Source organism: Amblyomma mixtum, chromosome 1 (genome assembly GCF_055824585.1).
Source record: "Amblyomma mixtum isolate Tamu chromosome 1, ASM5582458v1, whole genome shotgun sequence".
Taxonomy (NCBI): Eukaryota; Metazoa; Arthropoda; class Arachnida; order Ixodida; family Ixodidae; genus Amblyomma; species Amblyomma mixtum.
The window spans coordinates 249,576,154-249,594,331 of record NC_143012.1 but is presented as its reverse complement, the minus strand read 5'-3'; the positions used below and the strand labels follow the sequence as shown (position 1 = coordinate 249,594,331).

Sequence of the window (18,178 nt, the reverse complement as noted above, 5' to 3'; positions counted from 1 at the left end):
GGAGTGGAAAGTCCGTGGCGCCTTTTGAAGACAGGCATCACCGGTTTGGTCTTCTTGCGTTAAAGGGATATAATTTTATGGTGCAGGCTCAAGAAGGATAAGAATCAAAAGGCCTCATCTTGCGTCACTAAGTAAGTCGAATTTTTGTTCATAGAAATGAGCTCTGTGGCTCTTTCAGCCCATGATGATATTTCCGATGCTCTAAAAGAAGTATTAGTTGCCGAGAAAGTAAAAACGTTTTTCGCGTCGCATGATGCACACTCGTGGCATCAAGGCAGGAAGAAACTCCATGATCTCCAATTTGAAGACGAAGGCAGTATAGGAAATTCTCAGGGATTCGTAAGACAAATGTCGAGTCTGTTGTTTGCTTTCGAAACTAGCCGTTGGTGGCGATACCAGTAGTCATGTGTCGTTAAAACTACCTACCTCACCAACAGATCCCGAAAAGAGAAGTAAGGAATGCAAGCCTTTTGGATAAACGGGCCTTTCAACGTGCAATAACATTCGAAAGAGCACAGAAGGCTTTATTTCACCTTTGTCGAAATGTGGTTGCGGCGGACCGGAATCAATCCCATTATCTTCGTTGGACTCCGCGGCTGCATGCCATGGCTACCTGTATTCGTTCTTGCAGAGTAAGAGAATGGGCCCCTCCATGGAATTCGAGTAGAGATGTTTATACTGCAACGAATACTATGCACTGTGTAATGCTGCGGCTTAGGGATGAGTTCGCTCTTTTAAAATGCCCTCCTTTGACTCTCATAGAGTTGGCGAAAGAGACTTCGTATTTTTTTTTTGCATGTGATATCATGCCGGCGCTCGCTTAATGATTGTCGAGAAAATTAAGTGCGTCGACTATATGCATGGTTCGTGGCTGGCCATGTAGATTTACACACTTGCTTCCTGCTTTGTTTTCAGATTGTTTTCAGATTGCATCATTTGCCAGAGCTCTATTTTTGTACTTCTTCTGTAGCCACACACAAACACACACTCCATAGCTTTGTTCTTTGCATTGGCTGTAAGTGTACCCAACGTATTGTCATTAAACGGCACAGAAAAAAATAGGTATAAAGTTACTGGACTCGGTGGTGTTTGATAAATAAAATATCCTACAGTGGATATAGTGGCGTCGTTTTTTATTCATAGACATGCTGCAGAATGGACCTATTGGCATCGTTAATCATTATTTAAAAACAGCCTCGTGATGCCCGGACGGACTCAGAGTTGTCACACTGACTTATAATGCTTGTCCGGAGGCGCCTGCGCGTGACTAGAAACAAAAACTAACGAAAAAAATATGGCACCTCCAACTGATCAGCTGCGGCGATGAAAAGAAAGATATAGTACATGGATCATTTAGTGCGCGTTAACGTCTTCCCAGAAAGAAAGGAAGCGACCTGGAAAATGTACAACTATCTCAAATACTTCTTGCTGGATGACGCCAAACCTTTGGCGTGGTTATGCTTTACTGCCACAAACCAAGTGCCGACGATAGCCTGGCGAATGACTGTAGGCTTCAGGATTTGGCCGTATTCGTCGACGTTGCCGAAATTAATCTGTAGGAAGTAAGTTTTGTTGCACTTGAGGGTAATCTGCATGGAGTATAGAACAACGAAAAAACATTTCCAAATCAGGTGATGTTGAAGAGCGGCTGATTGAAGGCAAACGCTTTCACTCTTGAGGATGCAATGCAGGTTCCCAAATGCCATCGGAAGAAAAACGTCACAATTGTTTCATATTATGGACATCTTAAAAGTGCGCTTCAAAGATTGCTCTCCCAACAGCTGACGTGTGCAAGATATTATGGTTTTAGCCGACAGGACTTGCAAGCTAGAAAAAGTTAGAGCGAGAACTAAGCGAGCCACAAAAGAAAGACGTTAACCAACGCAGGTCAACGTCTTTCCTCTCTCCTTTGCAGCACCCAGCTTTTGTGCTAACTTCGCAACATGCACAACCAACTAGCCTGTTTCAACACCATGTAGCATACAATACCAACTAACTTTTCCAAGTGTGCTTCTGCTGATATTGCAAAATAAGCAAAACAGAAACACTGGACCCCCCCCCAATGTTCAAGACACTTCATCAGAACTGGCGGAAAGAAATGTACTTAACATCTTACGTTCCATTTTCACTACGAAGGCTTAACCAGCAGTCCGTGCAGTCAGCTAAGCCAGAGAGATCGCGAGCCTGTCACCGATAGATATGTTCCCAAATAAGATGAGGAACATGTTTTCTTCCCCACAACCTACTGCAATTTTGAACAAATCAAGGAAAACCCTGTGGAACTTGCAAAATGGTGCACCCGGCTGTTTTGAATGTTCAGCCGGGCTTTTCGGGAACTATTCATGGAAGACATGTGCCAGAAGAATGCTTACGCCCTCTATTGGCTAGGTGCAAAGTACGAGTCAAGTGGAGATCAAGAAATAAGTTTCCGCTTATTTTTGAACTTTTCTGAGCTTATTATACAAGCGAACGCGATGAACCGACGACTGGGGCTAGTTGGTATAATTGGGACGGGAACAGAGACGATGAACAGAACGAGCGCTCGTTCTGTTCGTTGTCTCTGTACCCGTCGCAAGTCGCTCGTTAAAGTTAGCGCTACCCACTGCCCATGCAACAATAAAGTGACCCCTTCTAGCGCATCAAAGACCACCGGATTTCACAGTTTGTCATTTCACAGTAGTACCTTGGTGAGATCAAGAGTCGTATTCAAAACATATGAAATATAGACCACCCTGCTAGTCACGACGAAGTGCTGCCAGGTTTCGTACTGGTGTCATACACTTTGTACTGGAATTAATTGCGCTAGAACGTATTAACGAACTAGTTGGCTAAGCAGTCTGTTGTAAAGAAAAAAGACTACATCAACTACAGAAGCACTCGGGAAACCAACAGAGATTATCAGTCCCCCAGAAGCGACAAATGAAAAGTGAAGATATTGAAAGAGGAAAAAGCATGTGTCAGCGCCCCATCGATAGCACTGCAGCAAAATGTGCAGTCACTTCGCGGGGACTGATAATCTCCGTCGACTTCCTGAGTGCTTGTACTGCTGTTGCGTTTTTAAGCATGATATGCTTTTAGCTCCCGTTGTCGGCAGTGTGGTGACGTCACGCCGAGACCGAGAGCCAACATCCGGGCACTGATTTCCACTCATCTGGGCACTGAAACGAGAACAACCGGGCACCGTACGAGATTCAATGAGACTCATACGTGATCTGTTAGGGGCTTTGAGAGAGGACTGCTTAGAGCAAGAGGGGAGCTCCAGGGCGAGAAGGGCTTTGGGCGGAAAAACTGCTTCCGCGCCGTCCCCAAGGATGGCGCTGCGGTCCTACACTCACGCATGTAAAAGACTGGCCGCTGGGCCTTCAGCTCATTACGTTTCCCCCTTTGGCAGGCAGATGTATACACGCTCGCGGAGTATTCGAACGCGCTGCATATACATCCTTGTCAGTCCTGCGTCCCGTCGTGTCCGCGTACGCTTCTGCATCGTCCTGGATTTCAATGCCACCCCCGTTACAGCTGCTTAAGCCGAGCAATGGAGTCTGATGAAAGGAGAGGTAGGAAGCGCCTTACGGAAAGCGATCGCTTTGCGAGTGATACGCCACAGTTTAAGACTGCTCGCCCCTGCCGACAACACCATGATTATGCGGCCGCTCCCGAAAGGGACAAGGCCGCCACGGTTCGTGGCTGCCTACCTAAGCCCGCACTATTGCAGGCGATCGCTTCGACGCAACAAGAGGAGTGTGGTGTGGTGTGGTGCGGTGTGTTGAACTATAGACCCATTTGAAGATTTCGACTAGTACCATCTACAACCAATGTGTTATGCCCGTAAACATTTCATGCTCACTCCACTCTCGGTTACGGGAGAAGCAGATATTTTTTTCTTTCTTGCGCTTTGCGTGGCTTTCGATACCGCTGTCTCCTATATATTTATACTTAGGGGCGCGGAAATAAGCCTTCAGTTAAAAGCGCTGTGTTGTACGGTTTCCTCGTTTTTTGCGCCTGTCTCTGTTCATGCTGTACAAAAGAAGACAGGAATGAAGATTTGCCCGTATCCACGATGTGTACGCAGCATAATGTGGTGTGCCGTCACGTGCACTCACGGGTGTGTTCGAGCTGCCGTCGAAAGCGAAAAGCTTGAGCTTGGAAAATGCCAGTGTTTTGCCGTTCCAAGAAGTGCCAGGTCTGGGCGATTCCGGGTGCATGTAATCGCCAGCTGCACGAAACGAAGCGGTACGTCGTTCATGCCACGGTACGCACACATGGGATGGCAAAGGTTGCAGAACGTATACTAGCCGCATAAGCCGGAGTCTTCGATGAAGCTGATCCACACGACGTACTGCAACTCGTCGAACAGGTTACTAAAGCGAATTTTCAGAGCTGGCTGCATAAGCCTGCGCATAAAGAAAGCCACCACTGGTTTCGTCGCGAGTTCTCAACAATTCAGAAGAGCCACTCGTGAAGTGGTGGCGATGCACGCCAGAGGAACTTCATTTCCGTGCCAAATGTGACGCCGCAACGCTCTGCTTAGTTAGAGAAAGGAGACACTTTGTGCTGATTGTTCGAGTATCTCTACGTAAGAAAAGCACGAGCGTCTGTGTTCCGGAAGCGCGGCACTCCGTAGGCAAAAGGCATACGGCACACCGGGAAGATAAGGTTTTGCCGGCAAGATAAGGTGGGCCCACGAAGTGCTGCGCTACAGTTTATCAATCCCGCACCAACAAGCTTGGATTCAGTTTTAACAACACGAACGTTTCTTGTGGGAAACCTCTGAGCATGCTTTCCTAATTTCTATAAAAGAATAATATCGAACATTCGATGTTAATTTGTTTAGTAAGTACAAAATTATGAAGAGTATTTGTTCTGCATGCGGCGGCTAGATCTACTAATGCATCGCGGCGCAGCCATCAATTCGAGGCTGAATAAACATTCGCAAGAAAGCACTATCAAATACAAACACGAATCTTCCCGACACACTATTGGTGAAAAGTGGTTTTAAGTGCGGATTTTTTCCCTCTCCGCCCAAGGTAATTTGGAACAAAATATCGCTGAAGACACAGCGACAACCGTGTGGGCTCGGTTTTCATTTCTAAACGTGATGAGCGCTTATAGATGATTACTATCCGAGGAAGCACTACGTGGGAACTGAAAAATCAGTAAAATGTGAAGCGACGCTCTTTGTTATAATTGAGGTGTCAGTCTTTAGAAGCCACTGATACCGCGTACATCGCATGAAGCGGAATGATTTTTACAAACGCATGTAACATTGCTTACACTGGCAACCAGGAAATAGCAGACGCTCCGATGATCTGCAATTTGCTCCATTATTTCCTTGCTTTCATATTTTCATCGCTTTTTCAGCGCGCTTTCGAAGGTAACACGCTTTTCAAAACTTACCTTCCCTGTGGGCTGACCTGCAGTTCCATCTTGGGCAGAAACTGTGCCTTGTTGACGAGCTTTACTTGGGGAACCCTTAGCACAGGTTCCAGGGGCATGCTGCTTACGCCGCTGACGGAAACCTGTTCATCGTGATCAGCGTCGTTGTCGTCGCTCGTGACTTCCTCGGCCTGCGTGCTCGACGGCTGCAGCGGCGCCGCGTTCTGGACTCCCTTTATGCTGGGGCTGGGGCATCTTCCCTGACAACGTCGGTGGTCTCCGAAGCGCTGGCGGCATCGCCGTCACTGCTGCTGCTGCTGCTGCTGCTCTTGCTGCCGTCGTTGTCGCAACTGCTGATATCGCTGTAGCAACTATTGCCAGTCAGATAGCACACGCCGTTCAGTTCAGCACAGCCGTTGCTCATGGGCTTCTTGGTAGCGTCGTCCGTCGGCCTGCCTGTCATGCTGACAACGGGTTCAGCAGGGCCGGATGCTCTTGACGCCATGTTTGACTGCACGCGAGAAAACCAGGTGTCCTGTCGCTGCCGACGCCGGAGTGGTTACTTGCACTTCGAGTCTCTGGTGATGCGTCTGGTCTCTGGGATACCAGTCGCGCGTATTATAAGCAAGGCGTACCGCTGCTTTGGTACCTCGTCAATGGCGTTCATTGCTGTTGTTGTTAACCTCAGTAAACATGCATCAGGTGGCGTTCAGCACCCTATTACTACTCCTTTTCCTCTAAAACTGCTAATCATTCCAACAGTTCACCGCTTGTGTCTGGGCCACTCCCCCGTAGTGGGTATGTGCCATTCTACTTGAGGCCAGCCAAGCAACCAAGATGGTTGTGATTGTCGCCGTTGGTGACCATATGGCTTTTCGCTCTAGCATCGTTAATCCATCCTAGTGCAACACGTTCCCTTTATCACTTTTCTTGTTTTGCCCCAGCCCGTGCACCGTGAATTCCAAGGCTATGTCATGCTACTGCCTAAAACACCACCGCACTGCTGCTGAAATAGCCTTAACTGCCATGAAAAAGTAAGGGGCACTTTTCTAGGGGCATGTCCGGCGGCCTGCCGCTGGCTTTCTCGTTGCGCAATGTTTCGTTGCTATCTGAAGTGGACGTAAACTCGTGTGCCTTCAGTATAACAGGGTGTGCCGCGCCAAAAAAAAAAAAAAGAAAAAGAACAGCCGCGGCCACGGCTCCGTTTTTCCTACCATCGGCGGTGTGGCGGCACCCATCTCGCTACATCATTGTGCCCACTAATTGACGCCATCCGAGCTTTGGCGATAAGCCGAGCGGCAACCGACCCAGCTACAGATGCCGAGCATGCACGGGCCCGGCTGCTTGTTTCCTGATATCGGTCGCAGTCTGACATGAACTGCGACTCGTCGCCTTATCACGACAACACGGCGCCGCAGCTTAGAAAGAGGTGCTTCTTGGGTATACTTACCCGCTGCATACCTTGTATAAAAATTTCAAATCTTGCCGGATATGTAGCACAGCAACATAGACAGCAGCGCAAAAGAGACAGGAATCTTCGAACAGGTGTGGAGACATGCGCCGATCACCTACTGCATGTAGTACACTGGGAAAGTTCTCATATTAACGCAAACTTTGTAAACTGTTTCTATTTTTTCCCTGTAACTGCAGTATATATAGACCTTTTCAATAAGGGCTCCTTGGGAGTCGCCACATTGTTCGCTGGGCTTTTGGATGCATCCAGGTGAGAGCGCGGTGGAAGCTGTTTGGGAATCGGTTTGCAACACTTCATGCAGAGGTTCTTTCGACATCCTTCTCTCCCGTTGGCAAGGTCTATGCGTACAACAAGAGAACCGCGCACTGGAAAGGAAACCGTAGAATGTCACCCAGTGATATGAAGAACGCCAGGTGGTCGAAATTTCCGGAGCCCTTCACTACGGCGTCCCTCATAGCCTGAGTCGCTTTGGGACGTTAAACTCCAATAACCAAACCTAACCCAGTGATATGGGTCATCGATTAGCAGAAAATCAGATTCTGTCAACAAGAAGCGCGCATGCCTGTGTGTGTGCGCGTGTGTGCATGTGCTTGTGTGTGTTTGTGCAGGTGAGCGTGTGCGTGTGCCGTTTGCGTGTGTGTGTGTGTGTGTGTGTGTGTGTGTGTGTGTGTGTGTGTGTGTGTGTGTGTGTGTGTGTGTGTGTGTGTGTGTGTGTGTGTGTGTGTGTGTGCGGTGTGTGTGTGTGTTGCCTGACGTAGTTTCTGCGTTCCCCTTTCTGGTGTTAGAGCGGTTGATGAGGCTACGATACAGACGCCACGCTCCTCGGGTATGCATTGGCAGGCAATTGCGTTGCACCGATCGTTCAATTTGAGTCACTGAGATGCGCGACACGTGAAACAGCCTGGCGGCTCAGCTCGCCCATAGGGAGTTTAAGTTTGCGATGTGAGATGTTCTTCCGCCAAAGTTTACTAAGAGGGCGGCAAGTCTCCTAGAGGTGGAGTAAATGGCTGCCCACCGCAGAAGTGTCATCCGATGTATTGAGTTGGGTCATGTACCGAGCCTGAGTTGTGATATGACTAGACGAAGCGGCGAATCCTTCCATGAGCAACACGGGGCGGGGGAGGGGGAGGAGGGGGATTGAGCCCGAAAGGCAGTTCAGATGGTGAGCTTGGCTTGACTCCAAGGTCGTCTCACGGCCTTAGAGCGGATTGTTCGTTTGAAGGGGCAGTGCACGCTACCTTACCAAAGTTCTCGTCCAGGTTCTTCCGGGACGAGTGTTCTACATTTCTGGTGAGCGTGAGGTCAGATCACGAGTCGCAGTGTCACGTATTCACAACTGTCGTAGGATGAGTTGGGTCACTGAGGAGGGAGAGGAACAATGTAGAGAGGAGCTAGGCCTCCTTGCTACCGTTTAGGGTCTCCCGGACATGGCCCCAATGATGCCTAGGGGCGTTGATATCCCCATCGATTACGAGAGTGTTAGGTATACTCTTGTACTCTATCTAGTTAAACCTGGACTGCCGAAAGCATCGGCTTTTCGCGCTGTACGGATTCCAGGCTGCGCTCCATAGCCTATAGCTTACGCTGACTCTCAAGCTCGGTGCTGGAAGAGGGGTCGGACGGAAGGCAATCCCAACCAAACTAACTGCTCACCTTTTGTTCCGGGGTCGCCAGCGGCGGAACGTCTCCCGGCTGGAAGGTGTGGAAACCTCCTTTGGTTTACTTGGTACGAGAACCGCCGTACTTGTTCTCAGGGTCACGGGGGGGAGGGGGGGGGGCGCCTTGCGTGCGTTGGTCGGTTCTACCCCAGAGGGGGCAACAGAGTCTGTCGACCTTTCGGAAATTTGCCCGTGCGCTGGTGTAATCCCGTGAGGTGGTCTGCCCTATATATGAGGCACTTCGGCTGGCACTGTTGTTGTGCAGGTCCGGCTGGTGTTAGTTCCACTGTGGTCCCACAGTGGATGCACCTGTGTTCGTCGGGGTTGGGGCACGCCTCAGCGCGGTGTCCCACCGTTACATAGCGGTAAGACGCCGGCATCGCGTTGGGGTAGTTGCGCCCTTTAACGCTATCATTGTGGTAGTGGGTCTACTTGGGGACTCTGCGGCTGAATTTTGATGGAGGCCAAAGTCTAGAGGCCGGTGTACTGTGTGATGTCAGTGCACGTTAATGAACCCAGGTGGTCAGTCAGTGAACGTTAAAGAACCAAAGGTGGTCGAAATTTCGGGAGCCCTTCACTACGCCGTCCCTCATAGCCTTAGTCACTTTGGGACGTTAAACCCCAATAAACCAATAAACCGAACTCTTCGACTCTTGCAGGTCACCACAGGCATGTCGGTTCTGCTCAGTTTGCACAGAGTGGGGGTCGCCTAGTGATCTCAAAGTTTTGGTCTTCTAAGCATAGCGGGTCCTTCAACTCTAACGCTACTGTCACTGCGTCCGCGCTGATTGTACCGACGCGGCAGGCGTGCGCGCAGCTGGCCTGCACCTAGCTCCATCAAACGCCTTCAGGGAATACTAAAAGTTTGAATGACTCCGAGACCCATTCTTGCAATGTCAGAAAAAAATTGCAGGGAACACTTAAGCTCCGCCTTAAGGGCATGGCGCGATAGCTTATTGGGGTTATGCTCATATATACTGAAATGGTTACTCTCTACTTTACATTCATATATCCCTGAAAATCTTCACAAGTACCCCCCCCCCCCCCCGGCACAATGCTGCAGCGGCTAAGCGATGCGGTGCTGCCCTGTAATGGCAGGTGCTGCCACCGGCGGGTCTTGTACACCGCAGGTTGCTCATCCTGAGCGAGAAGTGTCACGGAGGATAGTTCGCTCACAATCCAAAGGGTAGGTAGTGATGACACCGATGCTTCCCGTGACATAGGTGCCCATCCACCACCTAGGTTGCTTCTCCAAACACAAACACACCCGGACACACATATACACACACACAGGCACACGAGTCCGCCATTTGCCTCCTAGGTTGCTTCACTCAACGACGTCGCCCACACCGACGGCGACGCCAGATTTTCTGCGGCACGAGCGCCCTAACGCAATCGCGTTGACAAGTCGCTCGTCAGCTATGGCAACGCGCCGCGCGCGTTTTCCCAATAATGTGCCTTTACCTCAACACTAGCTGGTGCAAATCATGTTTGAAACACACACAAACCCTCACACACTCACTTGCACTCACACAGACATACATGCGTCCGCGTATTGTTGACAGGAACTGTCTTGGGTCTAGCTGATGACCCATATCAACGAAAGCCGCCGCGGTGGCTCAGCGGTTATGGTGCTCGGCTGCTGACCCGAAAGACGCGGGTTCGATCCCGGCCGCGGCGGTTGAATTTCTTTGGAGGAGAAATTCTAGAGGCCCGTGTACTGTGCGATGTCAGTGCACTTTAAAGAACCCCAGGTGGTCGAAATTTCCGGAGCCCTCCACTACGGCGTCTCTCATAGCCTTAGTCGCTTTGGGACGTTAAACCCCATAAACCAAACCAAACCATATCAACGAGCTCCACTTGAGACATTCTACGTTTCCTTTTCCAGTGTGGTTTTCGGGCGAGAAGGATGTCGAAACGACCCCTCTCTGAACAGTTGCCAACCAGTTTCATTGCTGTTTCCACCGCGCTAGCACGACGTGCACACAACAGCCCGGCCTGAATTCTGGCGACTCTCAAGAATCTCTTATCGGAAAGGTGCATACACAAGTTACAGGGGAAAAAAATGTTTCTCGACGTGCGCGTTAGTTTGAAAACTTTCCAAGAGTACTTTAAGTAGGACTCAGCGCTTGTCTCTGCTTCTTTTTTTTAATTTCCTGGCTCTTTTGCACTACTGACTATGGTGTTGCCCTAGTTATCAGGCACGTTTTCCAGTTTTGAAAAATAGGTATACCGCAGCGAAGCTCACCGCAGAAGCATCTATTTGCGAGCTGCGGCGCCGTGTAGTTGCGAGTGGCAGGTCATGTCAGACAGCGACCGGTATCAGCGAACAAGGAGCTGGGCGCGTGCAGGCTCGGCATGTCGTAATTGGGTCCGTTGCTGCTCGGCTTATCGCCAAAGCGCGAACTAGGGCGTGTGCCATGGCGTCAGTTCGTGGGCACAATGATGTAGCGAGATGTGTGCCTTCCCACTGCGGATGGTAGGAAAAAAGGAAGGCGTGACCGTGACTTTTTTTTCTGCACACGCTCTTTTATCGGAGGCACACGAGCTTACGCGCACTGCAGATAACAACGCAGCATTGTGCTCAAGGAGGAATCTAACTGCAGTCCGAGGACACGCCCCAAGAAAAGTGCACCTTACTATCGGATGGTATTTAAAGCTATTTCAGCAGCAGTGCGGCGTTCTTTTATGTGGTAACTCGACAGTGCCTAGGAATTAACGGCGCAGGTGCTCAGCGAAAACAAAAATAGGGGGACATATTCCAATCTAAGGACGGAGCAACTACGTTACAGCGACAAGGCACATGGATGCCATCGCCCTCAATCACAACCATCTTATGCGCAGCAGCAAAAAGCAATGACGTCAGGTGCTGCACTGGCGCCACGCGTATAATACGCACGCCCAGCATCCGAGAGAGCAGACGCATCACCGATGACTCGAAGTGCATGTAGCCACTCTGGCGTCGGCAGCAACGGTACCCCTGCTCCTTTCGCGCGTAATTGAACATGCCGCCAGGAGCGACAGGCTGTGCTGAGCCCGCTCCCGCCACAGGCGGCGGGCCCAAGGACGACGAGTTCAAGAAGCCCACGAGCAACGGGTATGCTGAACTGCATCTCGTTTACAAACTGTCTGCGAGGAGCAGCAGTGATTTCAGCAGCGACCACAGCGGCGAAGAAGTCGGCAGCACTTCGGAGACCATCGACGTCGTCGGTGAAGATACGCCCACGGGCGGCCCCAGCATCGAGGGAGCCCAAAACGCGGCGCCGCTGCATTCTTCGAGCACGGAGGCTGACGAAGGCACTGACGACGACGCCGACGCTGATCACAAGAAACAAGTTGTCGCTGTCGGCGCCACAAGCAGCGTACCGCTCGACCCTGCGGTGAGGGTTCCTCAGGTAGCGCTCGTCAACAGGGCCGAGTTTCTGCCCAAGATGGAACTGCAGGTCAGCCCACAAGGAAGGTGAGTTTTCAAAAAAGCGTGTCACCTCGAAAGGCCGCTGAGTAAGAGTTAAAAATATGACAGCAAGCAAATGGTAGATCAGCGGAGCGACTGCAACTTCCTGTTCTCCCGTCTAAAGTGCGTTAAATGTGTTTGGGAAAATCCTTTCGGTTCATGAGATGCGCGCGGTCACACTGCCTTCACCAGACTGAAATCATCATAACAAAGAGCGTCTCTCGCCATTTTTTGTTGCCTCTAGCTGTCATTGGCGCTTCGGCTGTTCTGTTCGCCCGTGGTGGTTGCTTGGTTAGTAAAGTTCTAGAAGTGTTCCTACTGATTAGACATGAAAACTAAGCCAGCCGACTGATCCCTGTCGCTCCAGCCATAGTTTTTTTCAAACTTACCACAAGCAGAGAGGGAAAATATTGCGCACTTAAAACGCTACCATAACCGCGGTGGCTCAGCGGTTATGGTGCTCGGCTGCTGACCGAAAAGACGCGGGCTCGATCCCGGCCGCGGCGGCTAGAATTTCTTTGGAGGAGAAATTCTAGAGGCCCGTGTACTGTGCTATGTCAGTGCACGTTAAAGAACCCCAGGTGGTCGAAATTTCCGAAGCCCTCCGCTACGGCGTCTCTCATAGCCTTAGTCGCTTTGGGACGTTAAACCCCATAAACCAAAACGCTTTTCCCTGAGCGCATGCCGGGAAGTTAGTGTTGGCCCGCATACGTTAATTCTGCCGCGGATTCATACCTGCGCCGCGATATAGTGGCTATATCTAGTCGCCGTATGCAGAAAATTCTTTTAATAATGGATGTTTTACCTACTGAACAAAATAACAGCGATTGATTGGCATGGATCTTGTGTCGGTTTCCCGCAAGAAATGTTGTACTGTTGCAGCTTAATCCCAGCTTGTTGGTGCTCGATTTATAAATAAACTGTGGCGCAGCACATTATGGGCCCAGCGCTAGCGAAGCGAACCGCGAATCCTCATCTTCCCGGCCGGCCGTATGCCACTGGCGGATGGAGTGCCGCGCAGGTGCCAGTACACGGACGCTCGTGCTGTTCGTACCTAGAGATACTGTCGGTCAATGCGGCGTTATCAAAGCACGACAGAGCTTGTTCTTCATCTAACTATGCTGAGTGTTGCGTCGTCGTGATTGGCACGGAAATGAAGTTCATCAATCGAGCGTCATCAATCGATGAGCGGCTCATTTGAAATGTTAAAATGGTCGACGAAAGAAGGACACTGTTCTTATACGCAGGCTGAAGCAGCCAGTCCCGACGATATGCTTTAGTAACCTGATGGACGAGTTGCAGTACGTGGTTTGGATCAGTTTCATCCAAGACTCTGGAGTATGCGGTCAGTATACGTTCTGCAACCTTTGCCATATCACATGTGCGTGCCGTGGCATGAACGATTTACCGCTTTGTGTCGTGCAGCTGGCGAGTACATGCACCCAGAATCACCCCGACCGGGCACTTCTTGGAACGGTAAACCATGGTCATTTCCCAAGCTCAAGCTTCTCGCCTTCGACGGCAGCTCCAAGAGACCGGTAAGTGCACGCGACCGCGCACGAGCGTAGTGCTGCGTACACAGCTTGTTTTCGAGCGTGCTTCGTTGTAGTATTCTATTAAACAGCGCGAACAAGGGCCGGCACGAGGAAAGAGACCAGCACTGCGCTGACTATCAACTGAAGGTGTATTTCTGTGCTACTGAGTACAAATACATATTGACATCAGTATGGAAAAACACACAACGCGAAAAAAAGAAACTCGACAAGAGAAACAGATGCGCTCGTGAAAACGACAGATTATCAGTCTGCCAGAAGTGACAGCTTTTTGCAGCTGTGCTAACGAAGGGGCGCTGACACATGCATTGCCCTGCTTCAATATCTTCCCTTCTTACTTGTATTTCTGGCGGAGTGGTAATCTTTGATTTTCCCAGTGCTTGTGTTGCTGTTGGCGAGTCTTTCTTCAAAAGAGGATGCTTAACGAACTCGCCGGCCAAAGCGTTTTAGCTCAACTCATTCCAGTGACCGAGTGTGTGGCACCAATACGTAACCATCAGCACTTATTCGTGACTGATATAGGGCCCTACGTTTTCGGGTAGAATTCTATTTTACCACATTCTCTCACGCCGAGTAGGTAGCTTACATGTCTAGACCCAATTTTTCTACGAAAATGTGGCTTGACAATTTGTTTTGCATTGCACAAAGTTGTACATCATCTTCATCAGCCTGACTAAGCCCAATGCAGGGCAAAGACCTCTCCCATATCTCTCAAATGAACCCTGTCCTTTGCAAGTTGCGGCCACCGTCTCCATGCAAATTTTTAATCTCATCCGGCCACCTAACTTCCTGGCGCCCCCTGCCACGCTTGCCTTCACTTGGAATCCGCTCCGTTACCCTTAAGGATAAGCGGTTTTCTTGCCTTCGCACTGCATTCCCTAACGAAGCCCATTTCTTGTTGATTTTGACTGGGATGGCATTACTGCGCGTTTGTTAGCTCACCCACTTTATTGCTTGCGGTCCCTTAACGTTACACCGATCATTTTTCTTTCCATAGCTCGCTGCGTTGTCCTTAACTTAAGCTTATCCATTTTCGTTAGCCTCCACTGTTCTGCCCCGCAGGTGAGTACCGGTAAAATGCAGGTGTTGCATACTTTTCTCTCGAAGTATATTGGTAAACGGCCATTCATGATCTGAGAGAACCTGCTATATGCTCCACCCCATTCTTGTCCTTCTAGTTATTTCCCTCTCATGATCCGGATGAGCAGCCACTACCTGCCCTAAGCTGGACACTGTTATAAAATCAGTAAATATCTCGCGCTCTTTCCACCTGCAAAGTAATTTTCTGTTACCCCAATATTCTCAACCTCTTTCAAATGCATTATTCAAGACGCGGAATTAATTTGCGGGTAAGCTGAGTGATTTAGAAACGAGAATCCAGCACATGGGTAGCGCTCAGGTGTCTTAGTGGCATTACTATATGAAATGCTACAATACTAATGACACGAAGGAGCTAGACACCGCAGCGGACACGGGACAGAGAAAGAAGACGACACAGGGCGGTACTTGCAACTAAAATTTTATTTGAAACTTCATGGCTTTATAAAGACCGAGGCACGTGTGATCTTACAATCGGGTAAAAAAGGATGAATGAAAAGCAACAGATAACAACACCTAACTGACAACAATGCACAGGAAAGATATGCGAGTCACAATGTAGAAAAATCAGATTTTAAACCTTATGCAATGCTCATCATGCGAGTCACAATCTACATATACCAGAAGTGTTAAAAACCGTCGACCGCATGTGGAAGCATGAAAACCACAAGACAAAGGAAGAAAAAGAACGTCAAAAGGAAGCCACCCAACCTGTTACCTGTCAAGGAAACCCAGTTCTTTTTGGAGGATGGAAACCGAAGGCGAACTAACGCATTCATCCGGTTGCGAGCGCAAGATGGCAATGGCCTCTACAATCTCTCTCTCAAGCTGCCCCTTCCTTCTTCCAACAATCTGGGTCTGGCTGAACTGAGGGCAACAACCCCGACACTTGCGGCAATGAATAGGCAGATTCGAACCCCCCGCCTCCCCCAAGGAACGCGCATGTTCTCTCCAGCGATCATTTAAGCACCTACTGGTTTGTCCAATATAAAAACGCCCACAACTGAGGGGGATCTTGTAGATTACCCCTGTTGCACATGCGACACGCTTATTTTCTTCCAAATGTTTCTTGCCGCAAGTTCCTCGAATCGAATCCCCTTTTCCCACTAGATTGCATAATCTAGAGAGCTTACAGGGTGCCGAAAATACAATGTCGATGCCATATTTGCCTGAAATCTTTTTGCGATTATGTGAAACCCTGTGCAGGTAGGGAATGACTTCCACTTTTTTCTGGCCGGCTGGTTCTTGGCCATGTCTCACCTTCATGTCTCACCAACTGGCCTACACATCTACCCTCCTAAACTAATGACACCTTGTTCCATGGTCCTTGTCCGTTCATGTTCGCCGCTGTTGCGTTGGATTCCTTTTTTAAAGTGTACAACCCATGCAAACACTAACAGATGTTCTCTGCATGAGGTCATATGGTAATGTGCGTGACAAAAAAAATCATAAATGAGAGAAACATATGAATTGATATAGTTTTCAGTCAACATCCATCCATTCGCTTATTATTTGTCAAAATAATTGCGGGGAAAAATATTTATGGTGCGCTTGCTCGTACAATAAGCTCAGATATGTTAACACTAAGCAGAAGCTTATTTCCTGGTCTCCATCTGGCTCCGGTTTTGTACCTGGCCAAGAAAAGCCGTCGTCATTCTTCAGGCATGTCTCGCCCTTTAATCTTGTAAGTTCACTTCTGGGCTTTTCTTAATATCAAACAATTGCGGAGTTTTTCTTCGGATAGCAGCTGTCAACTGCGTTACATTCTACTAGAGTGGAAGCGTTTGCCTTCAACAGCTCTTCAGCCTTACCTCAGCCTTACCCCAGCTGGAACTGCTTTGCATTCTTGTATGCCCCATGCAGATTACCCTCACCTCCAACAAGAGCTACTTCCTGCAGATCAACTTCGGCAACGTCAACGAGCACGGCCATATCCTTGCACGCACGGTGATTCGCCAGGCCATCAAAGGCACTTGGTTTGTGGCTGTAAGCCACAACCAAAGGCTTGGCGTCATCCAGCAAGAAGACTAGGTGAATGGTGCATTTTTCAGGTCGCCTCTTCTTTCTGGCCAGCCATTAATGCACACTGGATTATCTGTGTCCTCAATCTTTTTTTTCTCTCCCGCAGCTGATCAGTTTGAGGTCACGCCTTAATGGTATTCTTCTTGTATTCTCTTTCTAGTCACGCGCACGTCCCTGCAAATAAGCCGTACAAGTCTGCGTGACTGCGTCCGACCAGGCATCACGAGGATATTTTTATATAATGATGAACGACACCACTAGATCCATTGTGCAAGATGTCTGCAATAAAAGACACCACTAGATCTACTGTAGCACTCTTTTGTGCAATAAAGACATGACCACAACTTTCACTTCTTTTCTGCCATTCAGTGGCAACTGGTGGGGTACCCTTACAGCCAAGACAAGGAACAAAGCAATGAAGAGTGTGCGTGGCTATTTGTTGAATACAAAAATAGAGCTACGGCACGTGATGCTGCTGCTCCTCTACAAATAGGCAATCTTTAAAGGGTCAGTGTACCGAATTTTTTCGGCCATATTTTCTTTGCGGCAGCCGGTAGCTCTTTACCCAAATTACCGTTTAGCCAGGTGTAGTGCCAAGAAGTGCGCTAGAACATTTTAAAGTAGAATTTATTGATGTGGGAAGCCACCTGTATGAGGTGGTAGACTCATCTGGCAACCGTGAAAATACAAACGTCGTAGCAATTTTTAACGTGTAGCTTTCAAGTGCTGAGATGATTAAAATAAATCGGCACTGAAAGGACATTGGTTATATATGCCGCAGTTATGAGGAGCCACATTTTGTCTATAATAAAGAACAGGAACATGACCACAATGGCCCTGAGAGGGTGCGGCAACCAATCCAAAACGAAGCGGCGGCGCGATGCAGATGGTATCTAGTTTGACAGGCAGTATGTCAAGCTTGCAGAATCTGTGTGAATTTGGAAAGATAATATTGTCAAGGATGAACGAACAGAACTTTGACCCATATGAGTCAACTCCGGATAAACGCGGTCGCGACAGCCGAAGTGATGGCGAGAGTAGCAAAGATCCTGACGATTACCGCCGCGCGGCGACAAACATGGCGGCGCCCTTCGAAGCCGGACCTCTCGCTTCGGACTGAATTCTCGTTGTTTGTGCCTTTTTCAGTGCGTTCACGGGCCATAAATGGGGCATCGGTCTTTCGCTTCGTCTCACCTCGCTTGTAAGAAAACTTGTAAGTGATAAATTTGCTTTATTTTTTTAATTAGCGACGATTCTGCAGCTTCTAGACTTAAGAAGAGAGTCGGATTGCTTACAGTAATGGTTCTCGACCTGGCAACCAGATCGCGCCACTATAGAGTGAGTTTATTTTTGCATCTTTGCTAGCATACGCTGAACTAAAAGTGGGAATGCGCCTGCGTTTAGCCTACGTATAACTATAAATATTAATGTGATTTACAGAAAAAGCGAGCGGTACGCCTTCGACAGTTTACAGGAACGAACCTTACGTTTCTGTGACATTTCGGCATACCAACGGTACGTAGTATATTCACTTATGCTTCTACAA

The 18,178-nt window shown here is 49.1% G+C and overlaps 1 protein-coding gene and 1 pseudogene across 1 annotated transcript; one reads left to right on the top strand and one right to left on the bottom strand.

Moving 5' to 3' along the window:
* Positions 1-1,409: 1,409 nt before the first annotated feature.
* Positions 1,410-5,878, bottom strand: LOC149371452 (uncharacterized; annotated as a pseudogene).
* Positions 5,879-11,135: 5,257 nt separating this feature from the next.
* Positions 11,136-16,976, top strand: LOC149371451 (uncharacterized). Its single transcript, XM_089585176.1, has 5 exons — positions 11,136-11,965; positions 13,207-13,304; positions 13,385-13,497; positions 16,474-16,641; positions 16,793-16,976. The coding sequence occupies exons 1-4, from the start codon at positions 11,511-11,513 to the stop codon at positions 16,639-16,641; spliced, it is 834 nt and encodes a 277-aa protein (XP_089441302.1). The 5' UTR covers positions 11,136-11,510; the 3' UTR covers positions 16,793-16,976.
* Positions 16,977-18,178: the final 1,202 nt, after the last annotated feature.